Source organism: Aphelocoma coerulescens, chromosome 2 (genome assembly GCF_041296385.1).
Source record: "Aphelocoma coerulescens isolate FSJ_1873_10779 chromosome 2, UR_Acoe_1.0, whole genome shotgun sequence".
In the NCBI taxonomy this organism is placed as follows: domain Eukaryota; kingdom Metazoa; phylum Chordata; class Aves; order Passeriformes; family Corvidae; genus Aphelocoma; species Aphelocoma coerulescens.
Window position 1 is genome coordinate 2,434,946 of NC_091015.1, and position 18,935 is coordinate 2,453,880.

The 18,935-nt window shown below is 44.6% G+C and overlaps 1 protein-coding gene across 23 annotated transcripts in view; it reads left to right on the plus strand.

Annotated features, from left to right (window-relative positions):
• OBSCN (obscurin, cytoskeletal calmodulin and titin-interacting RhoGEF) overlaps positions 1 to 18,935 on the plus strand; it is a 154,520-nt gene that overhangs the window by 46,485 nt on the left and 89,100 nt on the right. For 19 of the 23 annotated variants that reach the window (XM_069006237.1, XM_069006259.1, XM_069006236.1 and 16 more), the window contains 15 exons: positions 1,033 to 1,194; positions 1,327 to 1,431; positions 2,095 to 2,361; positions 2,921 to 3,190; positions 3,989 to 4,255; positions 5,614 to 5,880; positions 6,947 to 7,213; positions 8,068 to 8,337; positions 8,755 to 9,021; positions 9,764 to 10,030; positions 11,586 to 11,858; positions 15,567 to 15,833; positions 16,674 to 16,940; positions 17,546 to 17,809; positions 18,356 to 18,622. In XM_069006237.1, the coding sequence (XP_068862338.1) occupies positions 1,033 to 1,194; positions 1,327 to 1,431; positions 2,095 to 2,361; positions 2,921 to 3,190; positions 3,989 to 4,255; positions 5,614 to 5,880; positions 6,947 to 7,213; positions 8,068 to 8,337; positions 8,755 to 9,021; positions 9,764 to 10,030; positions 11,586 to 11,858; positions 15,567 to 15,833; positions 16,674 to 16,940; positions 17,546 to 17,809; positions 18,356 to 18,622 (3,747 nt within the window). The remainder of the gene's footprint in view (positions 1 to 1,032; positions 1,195 to 1,326; positions 1,432 to 2,094; positions 2,362 to 2,920; positions 3,191 to 3,988; positions 4,256 to 5,613; positions 5,881 to 6,946; positions 7,214 to 8,067; positions 8,338 to 8,754; positions 9,022 to 9,763; positions 10,031 to 11,585; positions 11,859 to 15,566; positions 15,834 to 16,673; positions 16,941 to 17,545; positions 17,810 to 18,355; positions 18,623 to 18,935) is intronic. The other 4 variants (XM_069006248.1, XM_069006256.1, XM_069006258.1 and 1 more) reach the window with 2 other exon arrangements.

Genomic DNA, 18,935 nt, shown 5'->3' on the forward strand with positions numbered 1-18,935 from the left:
ATACCAGACAGCCTGGCACAAAGCAGGGACTCAGTGGCTGCTGCTGACGTGGGTTGGTGGCACTATTGTCTCGGGGGGACTTTCCCTGAATAGGGACTGCACAAGCCTTGGGTATGAGCTGAAGAAGTGCCCTGATTTTTAGGTTGTAAATGCTAAGGAAAGGGTCATTATTTCTGCCTGCACCTCTCCTTTATGCTCGAGGCAGTTTTTCCCTCCAAGTGTTGTGCTGACCAGCTGATGAATCACCAGGTGTGTTTTGTCACCAGGCTCTGAAGCACCTGAGATAAGCTCTGAGATAAAGGCAAGTTGCTCAACAGACAGCTCTGCTGTGCCCTGGCAGATGTTGTTTTCCAGAAGGGCATCTGAAAAACAGACCAGCTCTTTCTTATTGAAAGACAGAGCATCTTTCTCATCACTTACTAGATGCTGTCCTCATGTGGTCACTTGGGTTCAGCAGGATTTTCGTGAACTTCTGTCCCGTTGCTCCGTTGAACTCCCCCTTTTCTCCTTGGTTTCGGGATTGGGATGGGTTGTTGCTTGCATTTCAACTCTGCTCCTGAGGCTGATCCAAGGTGTATCAAGGCCTTCTCTTTCAAAAGGAAAGGGCTGCAGTAGCACAGATAAACAGGTCAGTTCTGACAAAAGGAGTGCCAAGGTGCAGAGTTAAAGAGGGTTATACTCAGTTCAGGAGACTCTGAAAAAAGATCTCTTCAATGTAAAACAGAGGAGAGCATGCAGAGAAGCGTGAATGAGGCATGTTTATAGTGAACTAAGAGATTGTAGATTTGTGTTTAGTTTCTCTTGGTGAATTTTCTTTCAGGAATATGTGGGGTTTTTTTCATGAATAGCTGTATGAAGTTCCAGCATCCATAAAATCCTCTTGCAATAAGCTTCAGCCATCAAAAGGAAGAAAGGCTGCTCTACAATAAAACAAAGTCCCTTTTTTATTTCACGTAATTATGCAGAAGGCAAACACACCACACTCACTTATGGAGAGCCCCCCAAAAAATATTTGCCTTTATGATTTCACAGCCCGAGATATCAAGATTGTAAAACCACTGGAAGATGTGGAAGTGAACGAATACGAGAGTGCATCTTTTGTCTGTGAGATCTCACACGATGAGGTCGAAACCCAGTGGTACAAAAACGACAACAAGCTGAAGACTTCCGACAACATCAAAATGCGCCAGGATGGTAGGAGCAAAAAGGGGGATTTTGTTCTGGAATGAGGGGGGTGGGTTGGAGTAGGGGCTGGGATGGGAGACTAGAAAATAGGGTTTTGATCTGGGGAAGCTGAGCCATGTCTGGTTGTGTGTCTGTCCCCAGGAAAGACCTATTCCCTGACTTACATGCGCGTCTGCGTCGAGGATGCGGCCGAGATCAAATTTGTAGCAGAAAAGGCAGAATCTCGCGCTCATCTAACTGTAAAAGGTAATTTTGCTCTTTGTGCCAGCACTGCTTCTGCTCTGTCACGTTACAAACCAATTCACTTCCTCCACTTTAGATGTGAAGGTTAAAAAAATCCTACAGTGTAGAGGGAAAGAAAATCTCCTGCCTACTGTTCTGCCTGGTAAATATCAGCTGGGAGTTTATTTTGGCTTAATTACAGTTATTTTTCTCAGGAGGTTGTATTTGCACCTTTAGACATTTAAAGTTGAGTGTGAAATTTGAGGGACAAAGCTGTAGCTTGACTTTCTCCTGCATTTTCACTTTTTGGTGTATGCTATAACAGAAAACAGCATTTTTTTGGTGTGTGTTTAACTAAAACAATGTGATAGAGGAAAAGAGAAAGAAGAAATTGGAATTAACACACTGCTGAGGAGCTCAGGAAACTGGAGATCAGTCCCTGGCTTTGCCAGGGACTGGTGTTGAGGAAATCACCGGTTATTGCTGCAGTTCAGCCACTCCAGTGGTAAAATATGGAGAAAGAGTTTCCCTTTAATTAGCTCTTGCTAATTAAACTTGTTAATTGAATGCTCAGCATAGCGGGGATTCCTATCATCATTCAAATTACCGAACATAAAAGAAATATTGCCAATGAGTTTTTATGGAGACTGTACTGATTACTCCATATTTTTTTTTTTGCTCTCGTAGAGCTGCCCGTAAAAATCGTGAAGCCTTTGCGGGATAAGATCGCCCTTTGGAAGCACCGGGGGGTCCTGGAGTGTCAGGTGTCCCGAGCCAACGCCGAGGTCCGGTGGTTCAAAAAGGACGTGGAAATTCACCCCGGTGCCAAATACGAGATCGTGAGCGAGGGCGTCTATCGGAAACTCATCATCAACGATGCCGACTACGAGGATGAGGACGCCTACACGTGTGATGCCTTCGATGACAAAACCAGTGCTAATTTCTTCGTTGAAGGTAGAACCCCCCCTGCTTTCACCCCTGGATTGCCCTGGGAGGAGGATGGGATTCACTTGTCATGTACTTTGGAAACACAATACTGCTTAAAAAGGATTTTTGTTGGATGTGGTTTATTCTGCGGTCCATTGGTGTTGAATGCTTTTACACACAGGAACATCCTGAAAACTGAACGTATGGCATATTCTACTAAGGAAAATGAAGAAATTCCCATTCCAGAGATGTTTATCAAATGTACTGGAGAAAGTCTGTTTTTCAGATAAATGTTGCAGCTCCTATTATCAACATCTGCATGCCAATGAACTTTTTTCTCCGTTTTATAGTGCCCCATATTTGATATCAGGATAGGAAGGTGGCTTTAGAATTAGGACTAGGAATCAAGAGATACAGATTCACTTTCTGGCTTGTGACCAGCAATATCTGTTTTCTTTTATACAGAAAAAAAAGATGTTTTAAGGCCTTTAGAGTTCATAAGTGCAGAAAAGATGACATGAGTGTTCAGGCTGATAATGGAAAAGCTTTCACGACTCCTAAATCCCTGCTCTCTTGTTCCATCCAGAGCAAGCCATTAATATTGTAAAAGAGTTGTGTGATGAGGATGTGACTGAGCCTGAAGAAGCCAAATTTGAGTGCGAGACATCCATTCCATCTGTGAAACCTGCCAAGTGGTTCCTGAAGGGAGCAGCCTTGCAGGCTGGCAGAAACATCATCATGCAGCAGGAAGGCACCATCCACAGGCTGACAATAATAAAAACAAGTGTTGATATGACAGGCACCATCCAGTTCTCCATTGGCAAATCCAAATCCACAGCGAACCTGCTTGTCAGAGGTAATGTGATATTTCTTATATTTTATGTGAATCAGAACAAAGATCTTCCCTCTCATAGTACCTGGAAAGTAATTTGTTATAGATGCTAAGATCCACTGGGTTCTTGGAAATGTGTGTGTACCTGGAAGATCTCTTTAGTTCCCAGCTGCAAGTTGTTGGGAGCAATGCTGGATGTACCAACTGAGCCAGAAATGTCCTAGGAAGGGATGTGATTAAATGACTTTGGTGTCCCTGGTATTCAAATCTATCAAGCTAAAACTGGTTTTTGGTTTATTTTTATTCTCTTGACTTTACCAAGGAGGACAAAACAGATGAAATTTGCCAGGAGAGTTTATTTTGTCCCATTTCTGAACGAGACAATTTTGATAGCTCATTTACTTAATTCATTTTGTCATTGACTTGATCTAGGACAAAGCCTCAAGGCTTTTTGTCTTCTGCTGTCACCATGGTAAATCTCTCCAATCACATCCTGAAGTCCTTGTTTTGTCTTTAGTTTGCTCTTACTTGAATGAAAACCTCAGTTAGAGAGCAATTCAGCGAGCCCTGAACCAGAAGTGGGCCGTGAATTTGGTGGTTAATATACAGTATTATCTTACAGAAAGCAGCTTTCCCTATAGATCACTGTGCTGTTGTAGCTTCAAAGCACGTGAGCTCTCTTAGAGACACTTGTAGCAGGACCTGAGCAGTTCACAAAACAGTTGTGAAAGTCATACATGAAATTAATGGCTATGAAATACAAATTAAGACCTTCCTCTTCTTTAGATTGATCCATTCTTCTTTCCCACCCCTGCTTTGCAGATTACCACATCCAGATCACCAGGAAATTGGAGGACAAGACCGTCCTGGAGCGACACTCAGTCATTCTGTCCTGTGACTTCAGGCCTTCCCCAAAGCATGTGAAGTGGTTCAAGGGCCAAGTGCTCATTGAGCCCTCGGAGAAGTACAAAATCAAGCGGGAGCAGTACTCAGCAGAGCTCAAGATCATGAAGGTGAAGCCTGAGGACGCCGGCGTATACAAGTGCAAGGCTGGGATTGCCGAGACCGAAGCCACGCTGAGCGTTGAAGGTACGAGAGGTTTGTGGCAGCAGGGCTGGCCTGGTGCTGCTCTGTATGATTCCCTGTTTCACTCTGGGTTCCTCCTCCTGAGGAGAGGTAGATTCCCACAGTTATCTTCTCATTTTATATAAATGCAGTGTCACAAACAAACTGCAGATTCCACGGTGCCGAAATCCATCTCTCGCTGTGAAGTTGGTAACACGTGTGGGAGGGCACTGTCTGGGTGAGGTGGAAATTAACACTTGTCAAGGCACATTATTGTCCATTTCATAGGAGGAATTAGACCTCTGGTGCTTCTAACTAAAGATATCCCTTATGTTAAACTGCTACAGACCTCTGATTCTGGTGATCTTGGCTGTGGTTTTCACCTCCTGATGGCTGTGTCAGCTTGTCTATCTGCTGTACATTTGTATCTCTGCCATATATACATTTTATAGCTGCTATTTTATATCTCAGTACAATTGTTTTTCCTAGTGATGTTCTATCTCGTCTGGTCATGGAACTGTTTTTGGCCAGTTCTTCCCCTCAGGTGACACGGTAAGAAAAGGTGTTCACTGTGTCACTTCCAGCAAGACTTGGAGCTGAGCCACAGAATCATTTCCAGAAGTCCAGGGAGCAGCTCTTGGTAGCAGTTTGGCCTTGCAGAGGTTCTTCACTGAATGTGTTATCAAACACTGAAATGAGCTACTCAGGGCAGTGATGATGTCACCATCCCTGGAAGGGTTTTAAAAGTTGTGTGGATGTGGCACTTGGGGATGTGGTTTCATGGTGACCTTGGCAGTGCTGGGGGAATGGTTGGACTTGATCTTAGAGGTCTTTTCCAACCTAAATGATTCTGTGACTCCATTCTATCCAAACAAATATATATATATATATATATATATATATTAAAAAAAAAAAAAAAAAATCAAGTAATACTCCCAAAACCTCTTCTGAGTTATCTCATCCTTGAGAAACAGCATTCCACGAGCAGAGAAGCTGCAAAGAGAAACTTCTGCCCGAGGAGTGGGAAAGAAAATAATCAAAATCCTGTTGCTCCCTGAACCTGAGCAAGTTGTACTTTGAGTTTGTGGCCAAAACCATTGTCGAAAGAATGACTTATTTTCAAATAAAAAACAAACAAACAAGCCCCCCAAACTGATTTATATATTAAAAGAGAACTGAGGGTTCTAGACCATTTTTAATTAGTCTTTTTAATGGATTTTTTTTTCCCCGTTGGAGCAAATGCAGAACCAAGTAAATGAAATGTGGCGACCAAAGGTGCGCAGGAGACCAGAACAAATAATCTAATAAAACTCCATGAAATTGTTTGTGGTAACAACTGATTTATGATGATGGTGGTGACTGTGCCCCTTGGTTTCCCTCAGCCCGCAATGTAGAGGTCCTCAAGCACCTGCAGGACGTGGAGATTGAGGAAGACAGTTCTGCTGTATTCTCCTGCGAGCTGTCCCACGACGACGAGGACGTGGAGTGGTTCCTCAACGGCACCCTCCTCTACACCAACAACTTCAACGACATCAAGAACGTTGGCAAGTGCTACACACTGACCATGAAGCAGGTGAAGCCTGAGGATGCTGGCACGGTGACAATGAAGTCAGACAAGGTGTCAGAGAGCGTGCGGCTGAAGGTGATAGGTGGGTCCAGACCACGTTCCTGAATGAAAATGAGAAATGCAAATGAGCCATTATTTACCAAATCCATGGGCAATCCTGTTCAATAGATAAAAAAGCACTGAGGTATTAAATATGGGCCATGAGGATGATGAAGGGTCTGGAGGGGAAGCCTTGAGAGGAGCAGCTGAGGTCACTTGCTCCGGTCAGCTGGGAGAACAAGAGACTGAGGGGAGACTTCACTGTGGGCTTCAACATCTTCGTGTGAGGGGAAGTGGAAGGGCAGGCACTGTCCACTGTGGTGGACAGTGACAGGACTTGAGGAAATGGCTGGACCTGAGTCATGGGAGGTTTAGGTTCGATATCAGGAAAAAGTTTTTCACGCAGAGGGTGGTGGGGCACTGACCAGGCTCCCCAGGGGATGATAATGGTCCCAAGGCTGCCAGAGCTCCAGGAGCATTTGGACAACACTCTCAGGGACAGGGTGGGATTGTTGGGGTGTCCTGTGCAGGGACAGGAATTGGACTCAATGATCATGGTGGGTCCCTTCCAACTCACCATATTCTGTGATTCTATGACTTTTAATACATCAGTTCTGGAGCTGGACTCAATCAGCCATGAGAAGACAGTTTCCTGCTGTCGTTCATACATCTTAAAGTTCAGTCACACAACTGAGTTTCTGTGGTTTAACACGTTCTTGGGCACCCTCAGCGAGTGTGCAGGTGACACCCCGCTGAGTGGTGCATGTGACACACCTGGAGGTTGAGGGGCACCCAGAGACACACGGACACGCTCAAGAAGTGAGACTATGTGAGCCTCTTGAGGTTCAACAAGGCCAGTGCAAGGTGCTGCACCTGGGTCAGGGCAGCCCCTTGTGTCAACACGATCTTGGGATGAAGGGATTGACAGCAGGATGAAGGACTGAGAGCAGGATGAAGGACTTGGGAGTGCTGGAGGGTGACACTGGTTTAGGTTCTACATTGGTATCAGCAACATTGCCAAGGGTTTATCAATGTCTCTAAATATTTGATAGCAACTGAAAGTGTCTCAAACATCCTGGTTGTTCTCTGTTTTGCACCTTAACCTTCAGAGAAACCTGCTGTCTTCATGAAATCCTTGGATGACGTTTTCGGTGAGGAGCGAGGAGTGATCAAACTGGAATGTGAAGTCTCCAAAGAGAAGGTCAAACCTGTTTGGAAAAAGGATGGTGTGAAGATCACTTCTAGCAAAAAGTATGAGGAGATACAGTCTGGGAAGACCCTGTGCCTCCTTATCCACGACCTTGAAAAGACAGATGCGGGGTTATACACCTGTGACATCGGCACTGACGTTGCCAAATCAAAGGTCAGCGTTCAGGGTAAGTGTTGTAGACAGTGGCCTGTCAAGGGGTGCTGGAAATATGGCTGGGCTTGGTCCCTTGGGCTCACACCTGTTCCTGCATAAATCTCACATAATATGGTGATGTCTGAACAATCCCTGTCAATTTTGGTGTAAGTATATCGAGGGTTTCAGTGAAAATCAGGTGTCAGGAATGTAGTGACGATTTTTACTTCCTTGAACATTCCTAAGGTGCAGAAATCCTCCCAGAAAAACAAATAATTTCTCAAAAAAATACCAACTAACAACAAAAAAACCCCAAGCAGCCTGTTTTGTATTTTGAGCTACTGACTGAGTCCACTGTAGGAACACAAAAGCAGGACAATATCTATTGAGGAACCCAGCAGTTCAGCCTGTCCTCTAATCCTTGTGTCAGCCTGAAGGACAAAGAATTGTTCATGCTTCCAAACTTATAATGAGAAAAATTTTGAATTTGCCTGGTTCGAACACCGGGAGTAACAAGTTAAAAAATTCAAACATCCCATTTCTCCTATCAGCATGGAGAAGAGCCTCACACTTTGTCTCAGAGGCTTCTTTTCCAACAGTTTTTCTCCCCTCTGCCTCATTGAATCTTGACTCTTCCCAGCCAAGCTCTTCCCCATGCAGTCCTTCCCAAGCACAGCCAGGAGGTTCACATATCCCTTTTTCTACAACTTTATGGTGCCTCTGAGCCTGAGAAATCCTTCCCATGTCACAGACATCTGCAAGGAACGCAGTGGTGTCCTGCCAATGCAGCAGACAAACCCCTCTTATGAGTTAAGAATGCCATTACTCTACTCACGTCTATCATAAAAGCATTTTTTAACTTGTATTGCTGTAATTTTTGTTCTCCAGAACTGAACATCGGCATCACCAAAAGGCTCAAGAACACTGAAATCCAGGAGGGAGAAGATTGCACTTTTGAGTGCATTTTGTCCCATGAAAGCATTGATGACTTCAACTGGACGCTGAACGGGAGAAAAGTGGAAAGCAGGGGGAGATTTAAGGCCTCCAATGCGGGTCGGAAATACACACTGAGCATCAAAAATGTGATTCCTGATGACACTGGGGAAGTCATCTTCACTGCCCGTGGTCTCACCTCCAAGGCTTCTCTGGTTGTGAAAGGTAACAGGATCAGAAAGGTTCTGGGGGTTGATTTCCTGGGGGGATTTTCATGAAGTTTGCCAGCAAACTATGGACACAAACACTTTGTGGATATTGGGGTTCAAGCTGAAGGAGGAGTAATTTAGGTTAGATATACAGCAGAATTTCTTCCCTGTGAGAGTGGTGGGGCACTGGCACAGGGTGCCCAGAGAAGCTGTGGCTGCCCCTGGATCCCTGGAAGTGTCCAAGGCCAGGCTGGACGGGGCTTGGAGCAACCTGGGATAGTGGCAAGGGGTTGAAATGAGGTGATCCTTAAGGTCTTTTCCAACCCAAACCATTCTGGAATTCTATGATTTGAATTGCAGAAACCCCAACCATATAGAGATGATTTTCATTCAAAGGTCCTTTTTTTATTTATTTTTTTTTTAATCTCTGCAGAAAAACCTGCTGAGGTCACAAAACAGCTGGAGGATAAAACATCACCAGCGGGGCAGGACATCAGCCTGAGCTGTGAATTGTCCAAAGCTGATGTGAACATCAGGTGGTACAAGGATGGCAAAGCAATCCGGAAAAGCCAGAAATACGACCTGCAGCAAGAGGGAACACGGGCCATTCTCACCATCCGTGACTCCACAGTCAAGGACAGCGGGGAATACACCTGTGAGACAGAGACCTCCAAAACAACAGCCAGGATCACAGTGCAAGGTCAGCTGAAGGGTGCAGAGGAGCTGGCAGGTTCAGAGTTTGAGGTCGATATCTACAACCATGGGAGGTGTTCTTCTCCTCCATCTCCCTGGGCAGGATCAATTTTTAGTTTTCAAAAAACATTGATTAAAAGCTTAAAAAAGTAAGATACGAGAAAACACCTTGTGGATACTGCACAGTCGTATGGGCTCTGTAACAAGCCAATTAAAACTGATAATTTGAATGATTCTGTTTTGAATATGAGCGATGAAAACTGTCTGCAAATGGAGACCTCACCAGTACCTGGACCATGGCATTAAACTTTCCTGGAGATATTTCACTTGATATGTCCTGTGATGGGAGGGGTAGCTGGTGATCATCTTAGATATGTTCCATCTGACAGGATGAGAGGAAATGGCCTCAAGATTTAGATTGGGTGTTATGAGAAATTTCTTCATGGAAAGGGTGGTCAGGCATTGGAACAGGGCGCCCAGGGAGGTGGTGGAGTCACCATCCTTGGAGGGTTTAAAAGATGTGTAGATGTGGTGCTTGGGGATATGGTTTAGTCAAATAGTCAAATTAATGGTTGGACTTGGTGATCTTAAAGATCTCTTTCGATCTAATTGATTCTATGATTATTTACTTAAAAATTCTACAAGTGGGGGTAGAGGGGATGCAAAACCACTCTGAATGTTAGGATTAGTTTGGTTGACAAATCTGTCTCGGTCATTATTTTTTTTATTTCTTTTTTTTTTCCTTCCAGAAAAGCCTAATTATTTTGTCAAGGAACTCTCAGACCTGAGAGTCGATGAAAGCGGAACTGCAGTTTTTGTGTGCCAGAGTGAGAGAGCTGCATCCTCTGTGGTCTGGAGGAAAGGCATCGCTGAGCTCAGGGCTGGCAGGAAGTACGAGATGACACAGAAAGGACAAGTCCTCCAGCTGACCATAAAGAGCTTGGAGAAAAGTGACAGTGACACTTACAGTTGTGACATTGGGGATGCCCAGTCCAGAGCCAAGCTAACTGTGCAAGGTATGAATGAGAGGAATGTGATTGTAAATCCCGTTTCTGCCATGGGAAACGTGCACAGGCAGATCTGTATTTCAGCAAGACAGCAGAGCCACTGATTTCTGCTCCTGCCTCTCGTGATGGCAGGAACATGTGGCCAAAAATATAGGAATGTGGAGCTGGACATGCAGAGCAGATTGAAGCAATTACACCTGGAGTACTCTGGGTGTGATTTAACCCCCCAAAGGCTCATGTGAGGAGAGATTGGTGTTCCTGTGTGAACATAAAACGGAAATGATTCACAGTGCCTGCTGTTGGATGAGGGAAAACTAGTCTGCCTCCAGGCTTTTCTCCATGTCCTTGATGCCTCTTTGCAGCAGTGGTTTCTAAAAGGTGGTGGATAAAGAGTGGTCATGGAGTGGGTTGGGTTGGTAGGGACCTTAAAGCTCACCCAGTGCTACCCCCTGCCATGGGCAGGGACACCTCCCACTATCCCAAGCTGCTCCAAGCCCCATCCAACCTGGCCTTGGACACTTCCAGAGATCCTTGGACACTTCAAGGGCCTCCCCACCCTCAGAGTAAACAATTTAATTATAATATCTAATCTAACCCTGCCCTCTGAGAAAATGATTCAATAATAGTCAGATGGAGGTGCAGCAGCAGCGTCCATTTGCTAATTATTGTAGTTACTGAAGACAAAGGGGTAAAGTCAGACTCCTCCTCTATCATCTGTTAGAGCAGAAGAGCTTCTTTGAGAAGCAAAGAAATGTGTTTAATCCCCATCATAACCTCAGGCTTTGAGCTGTCTGAATTCATTCTAGGGTTTTCAACACCAGCTTTTCTGAGTGGAATAAACACTTCTCTGTCACGAACATCAAAGTAAAACATCCCTATGCTGGTTTTATAAGTAGGAGGAGCATCAGAGATATTTTTGTATCCAGTGATAACCTTATTTTATATGTATTTATAGTGAGGTTTATCTTTGTATATGTGTTTATATTTATGTATTTATATTTATCTATACAGGCAGGCTTTCAGGGCAGATGTTTTGGGGTTTTTTACCAAAGCCACAGTCAGACATTTTCTCCACTTCCCACTGGGTTTATGTTTGGACTGAACTCAAAGAAGGTGTGGGCTCAGTGGTCCTATCCCATAGAAAGCAAGTTATATCTGCTCTAGAAAATCACAGAGGTTGTCAAGGGGGAGGGATCATGTCTTTGTGATGTTTATATCCCAATAATGCTGTCAGAGACTCATCCTTCCAACCTTTCCAGGGGGCTTCATTAGGAGAAAATTTATAACCCTGGATTCGCATTGTACTGGCTACTTGTTCTGCTTTATGTTTTCTGGTGCTTTAAAGTTGTCTTCACCGTATTTTTTGGCGTGTGTCCTCTTTATATTATCTTCCTGTGAGTGGGTTTTGTGGTCAATATCAGGGGAATTCTGTTTCAATCTTCTTTATCACGAGCATATTTCTTTCTTGAAATGCTCACGGGGGAAATCTTGGGAGTTTTTCCATGTCGATTTTCACACCAGAAACGGAAGATTGCAGTAATTGATGTATTTATGTTCCTTTCAGGCCAGAAAGTGCTAATAACAGAAGACCTGGAGGATGTCACTGTGTTAGAAGGAGAATCTGCCATGTTCAAGTGCAGAATCTCTCCCGTAGACTATAGCAGAGTGCAGTGGTTTTTGGATAAAACCCCACTCCATACCAATGAACTTAATGAGATCCAGTCCCAGCCTGGTGGATATCACCTGCTAACGCTGAAAAAGCTCTCACTGAAGGACTCGGGGGTCATTACATTTGAAGCTGGTGATAAGAAAACATCTGCCAGTTTGGTTGTTAAAGGTAAATCAATCATCACAACTGCAGGAGAGGAAATGATGAGTAGAAATAAGTGGGGTTAATGTGGGTAGATGGAAAAAAAAACCCCACAAAAAATGCCAAAAATTTGGCACCATCATTGTTTATCTGTATATGTGCAAGAACAGCATTATTTATACAATGAAATGACAGCTGGAGAACGAACACTTTGTAACCCTAGACAGCTCTTGGAGTGTTTATTGGATTTAGATGGGAATGTTATAATACAGTGATGGTACAGTGGATGCCTTGTTCAGTTTTTCTCAAGCTGATAAGGTGGTGATCCATGAGGAGAAATCAATTAATTCAATGAAAAAAGAAGAAGTGCAACCAGTAAGTTTTAAATTCAGTTTTCATTGTTTGAAGGGCAAAGTTGTGTGTGTTCCCTGCTATTCATTGTTGACAATGGATTGTTGTCTCTGGAGAAGTTAAACTGAGTTAAAACTGCAGTGTTTGGTAGCAAAGGAATAAAACGAATGCCAGACAGCCCAAGAATGTGGGATTAGAGAGATGTTTCCTTACTGGAAATATAAATATTTCTTGTTGCCCAGAGATGTAGAACACACAGTGTCCACCGTGTCAGATCATAATCTCATTTTATTCCATAACCACGTTTATTTCGAAGAACTTGTCTTTTTACAAAATTTGTAAATTTGCCCAAATTTTGCTAAGCTGCAGAAATGCAAAAGGATTTCTTTTTCCTGAGGGAAAATGAAATGTTTTATTTTCAAAAGGCTAATTATTTATGTTCTCCAGCAGGAATCTTTTCTTCTCAGTTTCTGCCAGGTATCATTAGGTATTTAAACAACATTTTGCAACATCACTGGTACCTTCCTGAGGACTTCAGTCATGAACACCAAATTATTTGTTACTAACCCTGATCTATATCTTTGATACAAGCAATCCTGGGTGCAAATCTCACAGATTACTTGTGATCTGAGAACCCACACCTCTTCTGAACCATCTCAGATGGTTTTTATATGAGTCTGGAGAAGCTCTGCACCTTCAGAAAGGAGCTGGTTGACACTGAAGTTACTGAGGGAGAGGATGTGAGCCTTCACTGTGACATCTCCAGATCAGACAGCCCTGGGAAGTGGTGCAAAGATGGGAAGAGCCTTAGGAATTCTTCCAAATATAACATCAGCCAGTCAGGGTTTGAGGCCAAACTTGTCATTGACAGGGCACAACAGAGAGACAGTGATAGATGTGAGTGTGAGGATGGAGCAGCCAAACGTAGTGCAGTTATTACTGTCAAGGGTAAGAACTTCTGGAGTGATGGCTTGTGTCCTACCACCAAGCTCAGAGTAATTAATTGAAACAATAAAAACATGAAACTACACTGAAAAGGGACCTCGTGTTGTGCACTGAGATGTTCTCATCAAATCATCCAGAACAGGAGCCAGAGAGGTGACAGAATGTGAAACAGGAGACTCCTCCATCTGACCTGGCTCTAGCTCTGAGAAAGTTAAGTGCCTCTGAGAACAATGAAATCCTAGAATGGTTTGGGTTAAAAGGTACATTAAAGACCATCTCATTCCAAACCCCAACAAGAGAACAGTAGGAGAACACCCCAGGCTAAGAAGTAATCCACAGAGAGCATGGATCACCTCCTGGAACTGTCTCCAGGGATGGCTCTCTCCAAGGGGGGACCTCCCACCCCCACCTTTTTCTGTGCAGTTGCTTTACACAGCCAGATTTATTCAGAGCAGTGCACCCAACGAGCATCACTGAGGTGCTCTCCTGCTTGATAGGACATGGGGAGATGGTCTGACCTAAAAGAGGGTTGATTTAATTAGATGTAAGGAAGAAGTTTTTTACAATGAATGTGGTAAAACACTCTTGGAGGTTGCCCAGAGAGGTGGTGGATGCTTCATCCCTGGAAACATTCAAGGTCAGGTTGGATGGGGCTCTGAGCAGCCTGGTCTGGTTGAAGATGGTCCGGGGTCATGGCAGGGGGATTTGGACTGGATGAGCTTTAAAGGGCCCTTCCAACCCAGAAAGTTCTATGATCATGTGATCTAAATGGTTGTTGTCTGAGCTGAAGCAAAAGTTCTCTTCTTAGATGTGTCTTTTAACTCTGAGTTAGGTATGAGTTGGGTCTGACCAGGCTCAGAACCAAGGCTAACCAAATATCACCTTATAATTGCTCCTGCCTGTCCTGAGTCACTGTCCCAGCCCCAGCTCCTCTTAGGAGGAGCTCTGTCTCTGAGTTAAATCACTCTGTGAGTTAAATCCCTCCCCTGGGCAGGTTTGAGCAGGGACAGGGAGGTTTTGACGGGCACAGGCAGTGTTTATCCAAACCAGAGGATGTCCTGTGTGCAGCTGGTGTTACACACTTGGGATGGACTGATCAGAAGCTGCACCTGGATTAGGGAAGCCAGTGTGAACAAAAAAAGCATTTGGGTTGTTGGGATGGTCAACCTGAACCCCAGAGCATGGAGTGGGAGGACAAGCTGTTCACAGGATTTTTCTAGAGCACAAAGAACCAGCCTGAGGCTGTGCAAGAAGGAGAAGACCTTGATGGTGCAATGAAGAAGAGCTGGTGGTTAAGGATCCTGATTTTCTGTCTTTCTGTGGCACGGGGATATTTTCCCAATAGCCATTACCCACAAAACAAAGATTTGTGTTGACTTCAGTAGGACCTGGATGAGCAATTATCTGTTAGAAAAGAACCACATTTGTAATTTCCCACAACAGCCCCATTTTTCCCCTCACAGAGAAGGGTGTGGATGGATGCAGGTTTTAAGCACATGGATTCAGGTCAAGGAGTCAAGTCAAAAGGATGTCCACAAGAAATTGCACTGTTGGAACTGTCCTTTGTGTTTTAGGGTCATATAAGAACAGCAGAATGCAAAAATAGGAAATAGAAATTCAGTAGTCATGTGACACTGTGTGTCCCAAACTAGAGGTAAAAGGGGAACAGGATCACAGGCTGTAGTTTTCCAACAGCCACAGGTTAAGTGCATCACGGATCAGAAGCTGACTTGCATATTCACAAGACAGCAGAATTCAAGAAGAATTTATGTTTTCCTCATCTGAACATTTCAGTTGAGTTTTTTTTCCCCCAAAAGCGCCTTCCCTGCACTAGCTCACCTTAAAGCCTTGAATCCCAGGCTGTGACAGAGCCTTCAGGGGAAGCTCCACAGGGACCCTGCCACCTTCAGCTGCACTTCCCTCTCTGTGTTTGTTCTGTGCTGCTTTTAAGTCTGTGTTCATGCTGGATAAAAAATACATTGGAGGGTTTTTTATGATGAGAAATCAATACTGCTGATCACAACAGAAAGTGCTTTGCCATTCCTCTGTGTCCTCTGTGTTGTGTGTGAGTTGAGCTCAGTGGAGTTTTATGTTTTTTGTGCCACTGGTCCAGTTCTGAGCACCCATCCACAGCACAGTTTGTGTCATTAGTGGCAGTGCAGCATCTGCCACTGATGTTAATAATGAAAGTAAGAGCAGCAGCATCTTCAACAGTGCAGGTGGTGGTTAAAAGGAAAATAAGCATCTGGCCTCAAATTTTTTTGTTGCTGTGAAGTGCTGGCAGCCAGATGTGAGATGTCAGAATCTGTTTACTCTTTGCTAGTGCTTCTCCATTCCTGTGGTTTTCTGTCTCAAAAACCAAGTCTGATACTAAAAAGGAAAAAAAAGATTTCCAACCTCATGTGCTTCCTTCAACATTTGTGTCATTCCTTCTTTCAGAAACACCGGTTCTCTTCAAGCAAGAGCTCCGAAACGAAGAAGCCAAAGAAGGAAAACAAGTCAGGCTGACCTGTGAGCTCAGCAAACCTGGTGCTCCAGTGAAGTGGATGAAGGGGGACACTGTTCTCCACGCCAGTGAGAAGTACGAATTTAAGCAGCATGGGACTGTGGCAGAGCTCATAATCCGAGATGTGAAATCCGTCGATGCTGGGGACTACACCTGCAGCGCTGGGGAACTGAAAACCACTGCTCAGGTCAAAGTGAATGGTGGGTACAATTTGAGACATTGCCACACTTAATCAAGTGCTTAATAGAGCTATTAAAAAAATAATCAGGTATCACTTCATTTTTTTTGTGGCAGTGGCATCTTTAATACGGAAAATTTAAAGGTAATCTTGCACCCTTGTAGGCACCTGTATATATTTCATTCATGTGATCTCATATTCTGTGTCTGGGGCCACTGGGGAAAAAAAAAAATTAAGTGAAGTGCAGAGGATTAATTTTCTGTGTGCTGTAGTTCCTGCCCTATCAGCTGCTTTACATGGCTGTGATTAAAACTGGAGTTTTAGAGCTGGAGACCAAGAGTACTGGAGCACAAGGATGTGAAAACATAAGTCCAGTCCCTGGAAAACTGCAGGTGGACAAGTGGTTAACGTTTAGACCCCCAACGTCCCCAAAACATCCTTTTCAAAGGCTCTTAGATGCCATCTGCACTCCCCAAATACAGTGCCTTTAGTAGCATAGCAAAAGTAGTACGTGCTGGAGCGGAAAGTGGGAGAAATATAGGATATGAATGTTATTTCAGAGCCCTACAGGAGCAGGGAATTCATTAGGTGATGATGCCCAGAGGACTCTGAAAGGGTCCTAATTAAGTGTAAGAAACTTCCCCCATATTCCTAGGGTTCCACAGTGGGATGGTAACATCGGGGGGAGGGATTTATTCCTGCTCCCAAGCAGAATCTCCTTGATGCCACAGAACCAAGGGAGGGTCTAGGGCTGCTCTGCTCACTTCAAAAGGCCTGGATTTAAGAGGTGACAGCTCTCATGGGGGCATTTGTTGTAGAGGAGGCCAAGAGGGCTTGTCCTAACCCCTGGTTTGTGTTCCAGCTGTGCCTGTGCTTTTTAAACAAGCCCTGGAGAACACGGATATGGAAGAAGGGAAATCCGTCTCCTTGCGCTGTGAACTCACAAAAGCTGATGCCACCGTGGTGTGGAAGAAGGGAGAAGCCACGCTCCAGGCAAGTGCCAAATATGAAATGAAGCAGAAGGGGACAGTGGCAGAGCTGGTGATTCATAATGCAGAGCCAGAAGATGCGGGAAGATACACCTGTGACACTGGAGACCAGCAGACCACAGCCCAAGTCAAAATCCATGGTAGGAATGAGACAACTGCTTGTGACCATTTGTTGTTGTTCTTGCCATGGTCTTGCTACTACTTGCAGAGAGTGCTCAGGAAAACAGGGATCAGCACAAACACACGGCAGCTCTGGCTGGGTCCATTGTGTTCTTTGTTTTCTGGGATGATAACTTCATGCTAATGCATATCAATCAAAGGTACCTGATAACGAAATATCTTTTCTTCCCTTTGAAATTTCTTATATTTTGGTTAGAGGTGACTGGCCAAGCTCTAAGCCAAGAGGTAAGAAGGACCTCAGCTACACCTTTTATTAAAGAATATTCAGTTCTTCTCTCTACACTCAGCAATTTTTTTCACACCTGTGACCAACAGCATTGGGGCAGCAGAAGGGTAATTATATTTTGGTGTTCTAATTATTGGGAAATAATTGTTCTCTTTTTATTTGATCCAAAACTCCTGTCGCTACTCTAAATATCAGCAGGGTCCTGGAGGTGCAGGTAGGTCAGAGCTTCTTTGCTGTGTGGGCCAAGAGAATCTGAATTTGTTTTGGCTTAAATCCCGTGTGAGGTCACCAGGTGGTGACGATGCGCCTGAAGTAAACTGAGAATGCTTCACTCCTCAGCTGTGTCCGTGCTCTTCAAAGAAGAGCTGAAGGCCGTGGAAGCTGTGGAAGGTGGGACAGCCACCCTGCGGTGCCAGCTGGGCACAGAGGCCCCCGTGGAGTGGAGGAAGGGGCAAACTGTTCTGCGGGCGAGTAACAAGTACAAGATGAGGCAGGAGGGCACCGTGGCTGAGCTGCTGATCCACGACCTGGAGCCAAAGGATGCTGGAGACTATTCATGTCTAGTGGGGAACCAAAAAACCACAGCAGCCTTGTCAGTGAATGGTAAAAAGGCAGAAATAACCTGTGAAACTCTGGAATGTTTTTGTCCACCTCTTCCCCCCTCCTGTCTGTACATTCCCTCACAACAACCTCCTTCATGTCCTGCTTTCACTGGTTTCTTCCATCCACTTACTTGTGTCACTCCTGTCCCCAATCTCCACCCTCAATCAGCTTTTATTATACCCCATGTTGGATGTGTATGTGTATGTGTGTGTTGTGTTGTCTTCTTGCCTTCCCTCGAGTGAAGGATGCTGTCCTGCACGTGTTTCCCTAAATTAGCATGGAAACATAAGATTCCTTGGGATTTTCTGTTTCAGAGGGTTCATGACGTTTAATGATGAGAATGAGTCTGTCTCTCTTGAGGCATGTTTTTGTTGACTCCCACAGAACGATTTAATAGGAAATTTCTTTTACCATCCATGAGGAAAGACAGGACGTGCTTAAGGATAAGGGTGTTGGAGTAAGGCTTAGGTAGACACACGATAAATCACGATTCAGCCTCTGAGCAGGGTCTAGGGTGGCAATGCCTTCTCATTCTGCATCTCTCAGCCCTGCCGGTCCGATTCAAGCAAGAGCTGAGGAACGAGGAGGCCACGGAGAGCGGGACGGCGACGCTGCAGTGCGAGCTGAGCCGGCCGGGCGGCTCCGTCCAGTGGAGGAAGGACGGGAAGGTGCTGGTGCCAAACGGGAAATACAAAATGAGACGGGAAGGGCGTTTTGTTGAGCTGGTTATCCAAGACCTAGACCTGGCGGATGCTGGGAGCTACACCTGCGAGTGTGGAGAGCAGGAGACCACAGCTGCTTTGAGAGTGAATGGTAACCCTCCTACCCATGTTTCTCTTTAAACCCCAAATCTAGCACATTTGGCAGCATTTCCTGGTCAGCCAAAGCTTGGTCAGTGTTATTTCTTAGGGGTTTCATGTTCTTGGCTCTGTGGTGCCAGAGTCACCCTTTTTGAGAATATTCCCTGTGGTTTTTTTGCCTTGAGACAGCACCACTATGTTATATTATTGTTTAATTTATTTCTCTCTCCTCAAGGAGGTTTTACCCCCTTTTTCAATAGTGCCCACCTAGAAATAGAGCATTTTTGATTGAATGTAAACACTGCAGCACAGTCAGGTTCATTTCA